Source organism: Apostichopus japonicus, chromosome 8, assembly GCF_037975245.1.
Source record: "Apostichopus japonicus isolate 1M-3 chromosome 8, ASM3797524v1, whole genome shotgun sequence".
Classification (NCBI taxonomy): domain Eukaryota; kingdom Metazoa; phylum Echinodermata; class Holothuroidea; order Aspidochirotida; family Stichopodidae; genus Apostichopus; species Apostichopus japonicus.
Window position 1 is genome coordinate 2,150,746 of NC_092568.1, and position 14,662 is coordinate 2,165,407.

At 36.3% G+C, this 14,662-nt stretch overlaps 2 protein-coding genes and 1 pseudogene across 9 annotated transcripts in view; 1 reads left to right on the forward strand and 2 right to left on the reverse strand.

Annotated features, from left to right (window-relative positions):
- LOC139970378 (ribosome quality control complex subunit NEMF-like) overlaps positions 1 to 6,944 on the reverse strand; it is a 40,443-nt gene extending 33,499 nt beyond the window's left edge. The window contains exons 1-3 of the mRNA XM_071976013.1: positions 6,786 to 6,944; positions 1,827 to 1,895; positions 412 to 640 (exon numbers count right to left, since the gene is read on the reverse strand). Of these exons, the coding sequence (XP_071832114.1) occupies positions 412 to 640; positions 1,827 to 1,895; positions 6,786 to 6,844 (357 nt within the window). The 5' untranslated portion in view covers positions 6,845 to 6,944. The remainder of the gene's footprint in view (positions 1 to 411; positions 641 to 1,826; positions 1,896 to 6,785) is intronic.
- On the forward strand, positions 6,905 to 14,069 carry LOC139970380 (putative methyltransferase DDB_G0268948). 8 transcript variants are annotated; one of them, XM_071976016.1, is made up of 7 exons: positions 6,905 to 7,010; positions 7,678 to 7,859; positions 8,598 to 8,758; positions 9,689 to 9,914; positions 10,230 to 10,324; positions 11,947 to 12,081; positions 12,687 to 14,069. In XM_071976016.1, the coding sequence occupies exons 2-7, from the start codon at positions 7,731 to 7,733 to the stop codon at positions 12,790 to 12,792; spliced, it is 852 nt and encodes a 283-aa protein (XP_071832117.1). In that variant the 5' UTR covers positions 6,905 to 7,010; positions 7,678 to 7,730; the 3' UTR covers positions 12,793 to 14,069. The 8 variants fall into 8 exon arrangements, with proteins under 8 accessions (XP_071832117.1, XP_071832123.1, XP_071832118.1 ...); XM_071976022.1 differs by having other exon boundaries at positions 6,961 to 7,010; positions 7,684 to 7,859; XM_071976017.1 differs by having other exon boundaries at positions 6,995 to 7,134.
- Positions 7,134 to 7,373, reverse strand: LOC139972693 (U2 spliceosomal RNA; annotated as a pseudogene).
- Positions 14,070 to 14,662: the final 593 nt, after the last annotated feature.

A 14,662-nucleotide genomic window follows, 5' to 3' on the forward strand; every position in this document is an offset into this window, starting at 1 on the left:
CTGGGAATGAGGAAAATAAAATAAATTAAAATATAAATAACAGAAACAGTAAATAATTCTGTTTAATGAATGTAAATATTCAAACTTTTAATCCAAATAAAGAAAAATGCAGATACTACAGGAAAATATGGTCTAGAAGATTCTTTCTCATTGAATACACTGAGGATTTACTGCATGCTAATTGTTTGCATCAGTTGGTCAATATAGTGATTTAGTTTCAAGTGTGCACCCTACAAATGATTTAAAAAAAAAACAATACAAACAAACAAACAAAGGATAACAAAGGTTACTTTTTTATGAGAGCTCTCAATTATTTCTGCAACGAAAGAAATCAAAAGAGAGAGCCCTCTTTGCAAAGACAAAGAGACGACAGTGGATCACATTCTCATTTCGCTCAACAAATAAACTTACTCTGTCATAAATCTCCACGAGCAGATGGTAAGCTGCCTCATTTGAGCCAAACTGCATATCCACCGCACGATCCATTCCAAGCTGCCTTATACTTTCCAGTCTGCGACCCCTTATGTGCTTGCGAAGTTTCATACTGAAGTTAGAGGGCATGTTATTCTTTGGCCAGTCAAAGGAAGTCATGTGGACACGAAATCCAGATTCCAAAAGAAGGACTTCTTTAACATCTTGACTAAAGGTTGAAAGAAAACTAGAGTGACAACTCTCCCCAGCGGTGACTTACAATAGTAGACTAACTGAATTTATTGCCACAGCTTTTACGCACTGATTTTGTCCCCTTTCTTAGCAGGAATGGGTATTGAAATATCATAAAGATGTAGTTTATCAATGTTATTTATTAGCAAACCGTTGACTCCTACACATCATCAAAGCAATCTTAAATATTGTAAACTTTAAAAACCTTTTCCAAGTTCTATTAAATTTAATGATTGAATTTTCACATCACTTGAATTTACAGATTTTATTTACTACATTGCCGAGGAGAAGAAAGCTGTGCCTAAAGCTTTCATGTACCACGGGGCAGTAATCTTGAGTTTAACAATCTCAAGGGAAGTACTCACTTGGCGGTAGATTTCAAATGTCTCATTGCATATATACACAGCAAAATTTTCAGGAGATGAGAGTGGAACAATCCGAGGAAACAAAAACCCTTGCAGACCACTGACGCAAATGTTATCCCAGACCAGACATACCCTTAATAGGTATGAGATTATAATTCCAAAAACACACTTGTTAAATGAACAAAAGAAGTAAGGTAAAAGGTATTGGATTGGGTTTTTTTCACATTTAACCAATATATTGCCACTTTTCCTGCCAGTAGATTAATAGTAGACTCCCCGGTCACCCTCGCTGCAAACATCATCAACCCAGTAGTGAGTGAGCTTAAATGATGAATGTTTGACGTAAAGATAACATTTCATTCGATCAAGGAACCATTAAGGATATTTATCATATGGGATTAACATTCCATAAAGCTTGGGTCCAACTTTGTGGTAGTCTGGGGCTCCTTGTGATACTGTTAATCAGTGAGAAAACTTCTCAACTAAGTTTAGTATCTTTTAATTATAAAGTTACATGAAAAGGATATCATTTTGAACGAAACAGATACTTTACTAATTATTTTATTACATTGGCAATGATTCTGAATGCCAGGAAGACACCGGGGTGGACCCCCTTATTTATGGATTCACCTATCTACAAACATGTTTTTAATTGCTTTCCAATATAATTCAAGCAAATATCTAACAAGTTTCCCATTGAACTCATAGTTAAAATGACATGTAGGTCTGTGAAAATTGTGTAGAGCATCTGACATTATGATAAAATACTTAACAATTCAACGACTTAAGATAACTTACCCAGTTAATCTGATTAGATAAGTCTTGTTGTTTATGTCATAGATGTTTGCAACCCTCAAACCCAGGAGCCTGTGAAAAAAATTAATGTATTAAATGTGTTCATACTATCTATTCACATATTTAACATTAAAGTCATATCACTACCATTGATGTTCTTGGTTTCATACTCACAGATTAAATGACCTACCAATTTGTCTTACAAAAATTAGGGAGATTTATAATTTTTCATCCCCCAAAATTGGGCAATAAGGGAAAATGTACTGAGAATTGGGTAAATATCCAACTAAAACAAGATAGCGATATAAATATTAGCATAGAAAGTTAGAAACACTTAAGGCTATGCAAAAGTAATTGTTGAACTAGTGTTGTCCATGCAGAATATATACAGTACTGATTTCGCTTAACTCCCGTTAAAATTCGTTAAAAGGAAAATAACCGAATTTCCACGTTTTGTCATCGAAATTCCCCGATTTTTATCGAAATTCCACGAATTTTAACGATTGGTTATTTCGGTCATTTCCTTCGTGGAATTTTCAACGATACGTTGAAATTCTTTTTTAAACGAAATAGAAGGTCAATGTGTGGTTACGAGAAACGTCGGAAAACGAGCAACTTCGATTATTAGTATTGATTAGACTTTGGAACAGTCGTTTGAAGGCAGGAATTTTCTCAAGAACATTCCTGTACTTACTGAGTAGTGACACTCAAAGAAACATGTAGTGAAACTGACGGGGGACGTTTTCTAACTGTGAACCCCAAACACAGTGACATAAGTCTTAACTTCGCCAGGTCGTAAGAGAGGTTGCAGTCAAAGCTATGTACCACGAGGCACCCTTCCAGATAAATTATGAGTGCTGTTTAACCATTTAAATAACAATGAATGGACATATAAACTTGGTTTACTTGCAGATTACGAAACATAGTTATTTTTTAGAGATGTAAATTGGTTTTTTATTAGAGTTGGAGTATGAAACTTTGTTTCTGCGCGAAAACATGTAACTTGAAGCAAAATAAAGATGCCCCGCCCATTCTGCGAGGACGCTTCCATTTTTCGAAAAGGCGTTTTCTCTTTTTATTTTTTCTATTTTGTTTACTTTTAAACATGAAAATTATTTTAAAATATGTAAAGAACTTAGTAATGTACTGCAAACTATCTATAAAAACAAAAAAACGATGTTTTAGGCATGAATAATGTGTTTAATATAACTAAAGTAGTAGGCCAATCGTCATGAGCTCATGATGATAGTGTCGTCAATTCGTTTTCTCAGTTTATATTTGCGACATATCACCCGTGTACATCGATCAATGGCATGGTGAAAACCCCGTGTGAAAATATGTTGACCTCAAAAGACGCAAATGGCCGTTCTAGAAAGTACCGTCATAACATTAACAACACAAGGCCAGTTTGCTCTCTCAGGTCCGCACGTGTACAGCCATTTTTTCACACATGATATTATGCTGTGCATGCATTGCGGGCGCGATTGCGGCAAACATAAAAGAAAATGAATGAAACTGAAAAACTTACGATATTTTTTCACAAATATTGATGCTTAGATAAGTGCTTCCTCACAATCAACGAGCCGCCCTAAAATTCGCTCCGCTTACGGAAAAACTTCTATATATATAACAAATGGAAAAACCCGAGTTTTTACACACATAATTCCAACTGACATTGGTCACAGAACATAAGTAGGTCATTGACATTCGAACTTGGCAACTTGCCCAAGTTCATCGCACCATGGGAACGACACAACACATTGAACATGATGTTATATTCTCCCGCCATCTGGACGCCGAGTGTAATATGCAAATTATGAATGGTACTGCGCAGCGTGGTTAAATCTTAACATATTGCGACACAAATTTTTGGAAGCTGTTGTTTGAAGTAACTTTTGTATCAAATGTAAGGTACTGTATCATGTATGTGACCAGGGGCGTAGCGAAGGTTTTTTGTGTTGTTGGGGGGTTGTGGAGAATTTGATTTGCCGACGGATCTGGAAGTGGTGACTGAAATAGGGGAGGGGTCTAAGGGGAGGGGGTGTCCCCCTCCCCTTTGGAAAATTTTTAGTTTTGAAACGTCCTTAGATGCAATCTGGTGCATATTTTAAGTCAAATTTGACTTGCCGACGGATCTGGAAGTGGTGACTGAAATGGGGGAGGGGTCTTAGGGGAGGGGGACGGCGGGAAACGGCGTTTAAACGTTTAACCGACCGGCAGGGGATACGGTGAAACGGTTAGCGAAATATCTGATAGGTCACACCCTTATTTAAACACACACAACAAAACGCCCTTATTCAATGAAAATATACTGAAAACCATATCGCAAAAACACAAAATCGCTTATAACTCGAAAACGGAAGGAGACATCGACTTTTGTCGGCTGTATAGGGATTTCCTAAACCGAATTTTGATGCGCTCTATCCACCTGTGTCATTTATGAGCTTCTCTGACGTAAGCTGCAGTAAGTAATTTCTCTGTACCAGTTCCGCGAAATTTATTTACGCAGTAAACATCGTTCATTATGTTTTCTTTCACAACGAATATTCAAAGTTGTGCTCCACACGCTTCACAGATATTGTTTTATGTCGTTCATTTTCAATTCTACTTTAAAATTACATTTTCGAACGATGCATTGCATGCCTTATCAAGCATTCCTGATTAGTAAAACTAAGGAAGGATATTCAAATATATATTATTTTCATTTGACATGATTTTATGAGTTGTTCCACTTGAAAAACGATGATAAAACCGAAAAACAAAACATTTACTTTTCATGTGACGCATACCGGGAGACTCATAAAAACTCCCCCTACTCATTAAAATAAACTTATACATGCCGTCAGGCCAGTTGAAAGCCGTCAGGCCAGTTGAAAGCCCTCCCCAATAATGTTTGATCAGCTCTTCCCAATATACAATACTCAAATAAGCAATGAAAATATATTCATTTTCCACAGAAATCTACCCAACGTGGGCCCCAAGTCACTGCTTTATTTTCTTAGTAGTCATGGAAACAATTGTTTGCAACTCTCTTGCTGGCCAGGTGTTTTCAAGTTTTATTAATAGCACGACTTTTGATTGGTTCATTCAAGATAAACTTTCTATCCCTGCTGGATTGTTCTACTTATATATATATGAATGAATATTTGGTTTTCAATTAACTAAGTAACAGATAACATCCATTCCATTACGAACAGTAAGGGTAAAATAATGTTTGCTTCTAGAGGCAGCCAGCCATGAAGGTTCTGCGGTGCTAAACCCCCCACGAAGATAAATACTATGCTAATTAACATAAGGTAGGCGTGAATTTGACAAAGCCAAGTTTATGATTGGACTAAGCCTTTCAAAAAAGTTTGGTGGTGGGGATATCCAGGGTAGGGAATGCACATGTAAGCAGCATACTACAGGTGGCCCAGACCCAGGCTGCGACCTTACCAGGGCAGTCCATCTGCTTTCGCGGGCAACTTACAGTAACGGGTTAGGGGAAAAATAAGTTTTTTTTTTTTTTTTTTTTTTTTTTGCGTGCATTGAAGTCGGGGGAGATTTTTTGGACGGAATGCGCTCTCAGAAAAGTTTGAAAGTGAGTGCGGTTCTGTAGTAAACGGTACCGTAGTACGTCAAGTAACACAGGAATTTTTTGGAAATAAAGATCTCTTTGATATCCAGCTACGACTGTTTCATTGTTGATATTTTTTTCTTGTTTTTTTCTGACACTGCGTTCCTTGGTGAGTTAACTTAAACTTATCCTAGTTTAATACTAGCCTATAACTTAAGAGTCATAGAATGTGCTTGCTACGATCGACCAAGACTAGTTTTTATTATCCTAGCCAAATCATTTTTCAAACACCTAGTACAGAACTTACTCCGTCTTATATACAATCACACTTTTGCAACGTTTGTAATATTCCTCGGCAACTTCTGGTAGAGTCTGAAAACGGCTGTAGTTACACTAAGGATTCAACGCAAGTCACAACCTTGATATGTCTAGAATTGCCTTTGCGGTTTTTGATCGCGATAACTTTCGTGGAAATTTCGTTGAAACTTCGTTGAAAACCGTGCCCGCAGTAGTCTAAATCTTGTCAACGAAATTAACCGAATTTCAACTTTTTATATCGATTTTTAACTTTTGTTATCGATCGTTGATTTTTTTTCAACGGGAGTTAAGCGAAATCAGTACTGTATGACATAAAACACTTCATAAAATTATTTTGTGAGAAATGAAGTGGATTTCCCCACGGTCCTAACGCAGGTAAAAACATACGCACAGTCCATTTCTGATCTCTAGTTAGAAATCAAATTTGCCGAGAACATTAGCACATCAAATTGGGAAATTGTGATGTTCCCTAAAAAACTGAGAGGACTGGTAACTCTGGTAGAATACATGTTCAACAAAATCAGTGCTATAATGAATCATGGCTTGATTTAACCAAATTTAATTTGTACAAAGGATTATACCTGTTCCCTGTAGAGAGTGTACTTAGTCCAATGCAAATTCCACTTCAACAAACAGTAAATTGGTATACAATATATTATTCACAATATAGAACCAACTTGCAGTAGTTGACAGAACATTGTCAAAACTGATCTGTTTCAGAGATACTGCCTGAGTGCTTTTTCTCATCTGCCACAACACAACAAAGTCAAAAGTTTAAAAATAATATTAAACTACTAAAATAATAAGTAATGAAAAGATGGGGGAAAATCCTCGTGACACTTGAAAAGTTTTTCGGACGCAACAATGGAGTTTTCATTCCCAAGGTCTCGTTCGGTTATGAAGACATTTCTTATAAGTTATAGTATAACTCAGGCTATTCAGGCCTACAGTGACTGTCGTTCTCTCGTGGAACTGGTACGCATGGGACAGCCTATGGAATTACTTGTCACATTATGTTAGGCCTAAGTATTCTCAAATTTCCCTTTTTGTGATGTTTCACTGACAAAAATTCACACGGTTCGACTAACCTGTTGCCAATTTCTGAAATGGCAGCTCGTAGATCAATTGTCGTGAATCTAGTCTTCATTTTGCCAGATGATCAGCAGGTCTACATGCGCCTGAGTCCAATCGCCACAGAAATGCAAAACTTGTTAACATACATGTGTACAATGTTATGATGTGTGACGTCATCTCAATTAGATTTTCGTCACGTGCGCAGTTGGAACCACTTTGGCCTTGATTTCTTAATCCAGGTAAGCTAATATGTAGAGCGAAAGTCAGTTAATTCGTTATTTGTTCCAAAGGTTTTATAATGCCAGGACGTATATATTAATGATTCTGAGGCTCGGCTACCACAGCAAGGAATTAACATTCGGAGTAAGCCAGGTATTACTACTGTACTACTATACTACTAGTAGTTTTTTTAAGGAAAAGTCGCCCAGGAAAGAACCTGGGCACGAAAACCAAACTACCAAACGACTGATCCGCACTCAGCCCCATTCCCCTTGCATCGGGACTGTGACTGTGTGATCATCGTCAGGTGTGCATCACCATACATTCCCATCGAAAGGGAACAGATACTACACATGATCTTAGCCAAAAGGCCGAGAAGTAGTAGTAGTAGTACTGTACAGTGAGTGTACTAGCACCATAGAATGACTAGCACTAATACTAATAACCAGGCTAGCTACAGCATGATAAGGCCATCAAGTATGACATTGACACAACGGTCAACCAAGGCGTGATGACACGACTGCTGCATGCTGACATAGTGACAGCCCTATAATCGAGCCCTAGTCTAACTCTGCTGTGATCAGTCAAACATGACTCACACTAATAGAAATACTATTTTTAATGCAGATAACACTTTGTTCTTGCTTTCGTTTATTTATTAATTCATTCTTTTTCTTATGTCTTAAGTTGTAGGTCAGCCTGCATCTATACGTACTACAAGGACCTATCACAGTGAGGAAATGTCATCTCATCAGGAAGACACCAGATTGTTCCAAGGAAAAGACCATTCAGTTACATACCAAAGATACAGACCAAAGTATGAGGGATACAATATTGTTGAAAAATTTATGACATTCCTACAAGAGCAGGTAAAGATAGTTGTGAATATTATATTGATTGGTGTTGTCATAGGCCTATCTTAGTCTAAAAAGTAAAAGTAAACAAAAATTATGCCTATTATCAATCGTAATTGAGGAGGATGAAACTGCTCAGAAGGTGCATGACACTTGACAGAAGGAGATTTGCAATGTACAGGAGAATCATGGTACTCTTATTATTACCTATCTTTCTTGAACTAGACATTTTGGGACAGTTCTGATTCACTTAGTTAAATGCATGCAAGGCAGCTAATCAGATTTATTAACTAGTGTTAATCAAGGAGATCCCCCCCAACAGACCATTGGTCACAGCCAGGTGTTTCCCATACATTTATATTTTGATTTTATGGGATGTGTTGCCCAGCTCTGCAAGTGCCTAGTAGAACATTACATACATGGAAGGCCTTGGCTATTCTTACGACTAGTCGTAACAATTATTTATAAACTATTAGTACAACATCAGCGAATTCATGCGCAGTAAAGTAAATAAAGCAACTGCGCGTGTAGTAGGGGTAACCCTAAATCCTAACCCTAACAGGAAATTGTTGTTACTCATGGTCGTAAAAATAGTACTCTTGGTTGTAAAAAATAGCAACTGCGCATGCGTAATCGGAAATTATTCTTACGACTCGTAGTAAGAATAGCCACTTTGTACATGGAAACATCACTCACACATGTTATCTGGGAACTTTGAGCAAATAATGCTTTAGATTCATTGTTATCTTATAGTGTCCTCCTCCATATCAACTTGCGTTGGATCTGGGCTGTGGATCAGGTCAATCAGCTCATCTTCTTGCCTCTCACTTCAAAGAAGTCATCGGCATAGACTGTAGTGAAGAACAGATTAAGGCAGCTCAGGGATCATCCACTTTAACCAATGTGTCGTTCAGGTAAGAAAGCAGCTTATGTGAATGTTCCGTTATAATAGCAACTTAAGCTTCTCCAGTCTCCAAGGAAATGAAATTTAACTCTGAAATAATATTTTGGCTTATTGCGAATATATGTTAATGGGTAGGAGAGAAAGAAGACTTTTCCCCTTGGCAGTAATCAACTCATGCTGAAGGTGGAAGGACTACAGCTTAGAAGGTTATTGGACATTAACATGAAGTGTGAATTGGGGGACATATTGACAGTTTAATTGGGTTAATTGAAGAAAGGAGAAAACAGTTCCCCTGAAAATAATGGAATCATCCGTAAGAGATTCATGGACTACCACGTGGGTATTTCAAATAAGTGTGAGTGGTTGGTGATATCATACAGCGCAGTCAATTTACTTTCGTTACTAGCCTACCTGTTACTGATGCAACTCTGTTACACATACATCCCACTGGGGATGATCCACGATTTGAGAGGAGTGATTAATTCATTCATGCACACAACTGAAAGTACCCATTGTAGTTGTTCTTAGTACATGTTCACAGTAAACATAATCAACCAAAACTACGGGGGGAAATTGTTATCCGATTTTGCATCGCAAACTAGACATATTGCTATACAAGTGCAAAGATGTAAAGAGACAGTTCAAAGCTTTCAAAACTGCTCCACAAAATTTGAACACTAAATTATTCCCTTACCGACTTTCATTTCATTGGTATTCTTGGACAGCCTTCAAAGAAAATCCAGTGTAGTGATAATAAAGCAAAATTTCTTCAGTCCAAGGTATATATATGAAAATGAAGTGAAAGTCCTGGTTAATTGAGGGTGCCTTTCCAGCGCTGTCAATTAATGCACAATGTAACTTTGTTGTTATTATATTGTTACTGTACATAGTACATACTGCTCGTCATTTCACTTTCTCGATCGTTTCATTAATCGAGCAGATGTGGAGATGAGAGTAGTCTTGGTTCTATTCAAGATGGCTCTGTTGATCTCATAACATGTGCACAGTCCATTCATTGGATGGACTTGGATGTCTTGTACAAAGAGATGGACAGAATATTGAAGCCAGGCGGCTGTTTGGCGGCCTATGGCTATCATTCAAACACCGTTCACGTCACAGACGACCACTTGGAATTGGAAACTCAACTACAGGATATTGTGCAAGAGGTGAGGAATTAATGAATGGTTAATAATAAATTTTGGTGTTGGCCTCAAATTTTGACATATTAAAGGTTATTAGATTACAGTAAGACTGCTCATAGAACTTTGAGCATGATTTACCCTTGTATTAACTTTTTAACATATTAGTGATGCTATTTCCTAGAGTCTGGTGTGCAATTGTATTAGTACAACGTGTGTTGAATAAGTGTTTCAGTTGATGTCTTTTCTGAGTTATATCGTCTGTTTTATTTTGACCTCTTATACCTAGGTTATATGTCATTCCATTTTGAAAGTACTTAATCTACAATGTTTCATCCACAGATTAATGACTGGATTATGCCATACTGGTCAGAAAAGATTAATTTGATATACAGTGCCTATAAGGACTTACCGTTGCCCTTCACTGACAATAAAAGGTATAGGAGTGATGCTTTTATGTCCCCTGAACAAAGTATAGAAGGGAATAAGCTTGGTGCTGTCAGTCTACAATTCCTTTGGTTTCCTTACTACATTTTATTTCTGTCGCCATGACAACAACATGAACGAATAATTACATGTCATAGCCTCTATCAGCATTCGTATCTTAGTTTGAAGGTATCTGAAATAAGATAAATGTGTGGAATGTAAAATGTTTTATTGTTTTGTTATTCCTGTCCAAAGGCAAAACTTGTTATGTGGATCCAAATAAGTGAGTACAAGTAAACTATTCATATTTGAAAAGGTCAAAGGTCGTTTGACCTCAGAAGAGGTCAAAGTCTGAAAATCTTTTAATTGGATAGATTCAAAAGTTTTCAAAGTTTGGATGAATTTTGTACGTGACATGTAGATCTATCCGCCTTAGAAAGTGCTGCAAAGTAATTTCCTTACAGTTCACCTAATTCAGCAAGAAGGTATGTCAGATATAACTTCTTTTTTTTTTTTAGCACTTTTAACTTAAAACATTTCAATTTTTGTTGGGTGTTGATAGTTACTTAATAACAAGGTACATGTGATGACAGATCATGTCCTTAATCAGACCATGAAGCTTCAATTCTGCAATTCATCATCAGACGCTGAGAGATTAACCCCTGGCAAATGATCATTTGCCTCAATTTCACATATGTTGTTTTTTGTCATGCCTCATCTGTTCACTGATTAAAGTAGATTATGTAAATATAACACCTGCTCTGTTTATATAAATGAGGTTATGCCTGTCATAGTATACCAGTGTGATGTTTAATTGATAAGGCACATGGCATAAAGTTTGTTAATTCCTAGTCAAAAATCATTGTAAGGGAGGAATATAGTCTTTCTTTTTTAGTAAAATAGTGAAAATACTAAGGCATTGTATGTACAGACACTGTTACTGATCTCTGCAACTTTTTATAGCAACTCGGAAATATTACACAGCGTTTTATAGAAAAGTGATGTTGAAATCATAACATTTTGAAACAAAAACAGCACTTACTGTCTAAAAAGGGGAATTTTTATGACACCATTAAAGTTACAAATTATATAGAATTTTCTCAAGTTTTTGTCATGTAAAGAGTAAACTTTCCAATGCATTTTCCGTAAAGTACCCAGACAGCATAACCTTATTCGAGACATTAGAATTTTGTAGAATTAATCCTTTTTGAGGCATTTTGCTTCCTTTTGTTTATGATTGGCTTAGCACCATCTATAAAAAAAGAGCAAGCAATACAAATAAAAAAGAACAAGCAATACAAAAATAGGAGAAGAAAAGAAAATTTGACTGAAGCAGCCACGTTGTATGGCAACAGAGTTCAAATAGATTCTCACCCGGTAAATATATTCACCACTGCATTCGATCTTTGACGGACCACATTACTTGAATAGTGATGATGTGCAGGTGTAAGTTAAGTATATCAACAAGATATATATTAGCATAATGATCAAATCCAACTTGAGAAACAAATCAATTATTAGTTGAGAAGATGAATTTAAATTTTTTTTTTTTTTTTAGGTCGAGTCCATGTCATGGTCTTTGTGCGAAATATTTGTGTTTCTCGTGTCACTTTGATTATTTTTTGGATAACAGGTACGTCGATGAGGTAAAGTACCAGGAAATGAATGCTGAAGGAGTCTTTGGACTGATTGAGTCTTTCTCTGCTTACCAGATAGCAATTAAGAAACACACAGATGGGACTAAACGGTTCAGGGATTACAGAAAGAAGTGAGTGAATGTACTGAAATAAGGGGTGTCATTATGAGAACCGTTCGCAAATCTCCTCAGAATGGTCAATTAACTAATTATATGTACACGATTTGCTTGATATTTGAGTCACTTTGTGAGATAGAATTTATATATATGTCATACTGAGATGTTTTCATTTCGTGATAGGTTTGTCCAAAAGGGCATGGACACAAGCAATATCTATTTTGCATATAAATGCAAGAGAGCCTACTAGGTGGGGTTAGTTTGGCTTTTCTGGGAGGGTTTGTGGGTGGGGAGGGGGATAGAAGTAAGTCTTAATTTTTTGTTGAATTAAAGTAGTACCTTTTGTTTGAAAATATTTGAAAAGTGTAAGATTCTGTCTAAATAAACCAATCAACTGTTAGCGGGTTTTTCAAGTGATTTTAAATTTTAGATGAAGATCTTTTTTTTTTAACCACACATACTTCTAGGTTCCTATCATTTAATGATTTATAGAAGGGGGTGAGCTCATTATGCTTGTCTTAGTCTTCATTGCATTCTTCATTACAGTGATTCAAATTTTTAATTTTTAATACATTATTTATACATTTTATCACTGAACACCTTTTCTGTCTCCTTTCCAGATTTGTGGACTGCATCAGGAAATATTGTGATCAGCCAGAGGAATATAAGCTGAAGTACTCATCCAATCATTTCTTAGTTCTATCGAGGAAACCTGCAAACAAATGATTTAAATAGTATCACTCAACCTATTCATTAATTTACCCAGTTAAAAGGCATTCCATGTTCTCGAACAACATAGCATTTATCTGGTTCACAACTATCGAATAATGTCTTTTAATGTGTGTGAGAGAGAGAGCTGGTCATTTGTTGCATTAGATGTAAGTACTGTACCATGAATCATCTACTGCTAAAAACTCTATCATAAATGCTGCATCAAGCTATCATTATTTGCATATAAAAATATTCTGGGCTGATTATATTTTCGTCTTTGCCGTATCAGGCCAATGAGGACCCAACGACACCGTTATTGGAAGAGGAGAAATTCCACATATCATTTGTACAATTAAAACAATTTAGAACTCATGGATGTGAGACGTCACTAAAATAGAAGGTTCTGAAAGTGGTTGAAACGGCTGATAGAATGTGTTCAGACACTGCATAGTTCATTTGTACGCAAAACCCCAGCAGTGCTGCTGAGCTCTGAAGCAATAGATCACCAATCAAAGGATTATAATATTGATTACATTGAGACTTTAAACAAAGCATTATTTAAAAGAGCTCAAGCACTGTCGGTCTATTTTATATTCTCTTTTATATTTACTTGAGGGAACCGCTGTTGGAATTCTTGTCTTAATTACGTTTGGTATTTTCAACCTCAATGTAACTTGCTTTTGATGATATGTACATATGTATGATCTTTGTATTTGCATATAAGCATCAGGGCACAAACAGATATATTTGTTTACTGGTGTAGTGGACTACAGGTGTAATTGCATTTTTTTTCTGAGATACTAAAGAAATACTTTGTAATATATAATGACCGCATTAATTACTTGGATGAGTCCAGCCAGTTCTATCAATTTTCCTATGCTAATACCACTGTAAATTCTCTTCCCAAATCATTCGTATGGACAGTATGAACAATTTCTAACCTTTATCTGATAGAAACTTGTTATTCAATCAAGTGGTTTAAAGGGGAACATGGAATATTGCAGTATAGAAAAAAAATTGTCCCAACTGGGTGGATGAATCAGATGGGAAGTTGCATATGCCTAATTAGCTATAGAAATTAAACATTACATAATTTTTGAAATAATTAAGATCGCTATAATAAGTTTTATATTTCTTAAAACATTTTTAAGAAAGCTGCAGGGTAATCATTTCTGGGACTAACAAAAATATTCATTTAATGAAAAGGATTACTGACAGTGTGTTTTATTTTCATACTTACATTGTAATATTTAATGCAAAATAAAAATATATGAAATGTTTATTTAAACATATTTCCAATAGCTGCTGTGGTTTTTCGTTTTGTGGCAATCTATACAGTGTCGCCAAGTCCCCTTCTCATGTTAAAATTTCAGAAGTCTTTGAGGAAAACAAAGCAAAAGCTAGTCCTAAGCATTATACTAAATTGTTAGAATTAGGAAACTTACTAGCGAAATTGAAGACTCGTGTAAACCTTGTCTGGGCTAGAGGAATTCAGGGGTGGTGCAGCTGGGTGTGTGTGTGTGGGGGGGGGGGGAGATGTGATGAGGGAGGCAAACTTTCCCCTCCTTTTGTGGAAACCTCAAAAAGTCCTTTTTTTGTCAATTAGAAGTGCTCCTTGTCAATTAGAAGAAAAGAAATTGAAAAATTGCCCAGCTATGGAACATGAAATTAACGGTAATGAAAAAGGGGTCTTTTTTTTATAAGTCAGACCAACTTTACAATACGGAATTTGAGACATAGATGAAAGCACAGAATACCCATTTTGTTGGTGTAACTTTATGGTTTGCCACCTCAAATCAGAGTACTATGTCCCACTAGCTCTCGAAGCTTGTACCCTCTACCCCATCCCCAGATGGAACCCTCAATTTCCTTCCTTCTCTAGAGA

Coding starts and splice junctions, on each gene's coding strand:
- LOC139970380 (XM_071976016.1), top strand. CDS start 7,731: ATGTCATCTCATCAGGAAGACACCAGATTGTTCCAAGGAAAAGACCAT. Junction 10,325..11,946: donor CCCTTCACTGACAATAAAAG/GTATAGGAGTGA, acceptor TTTGGATAACAG/GTACGTCGATGAGGTAAAGT. Junction 12,082..12,686: donor TTCAGGGATTACAGAAAGAA/GTGAGTGAATGT, acceptor TCTCCTTTCCAG/ATTTGTGGACTGCATCAGGA.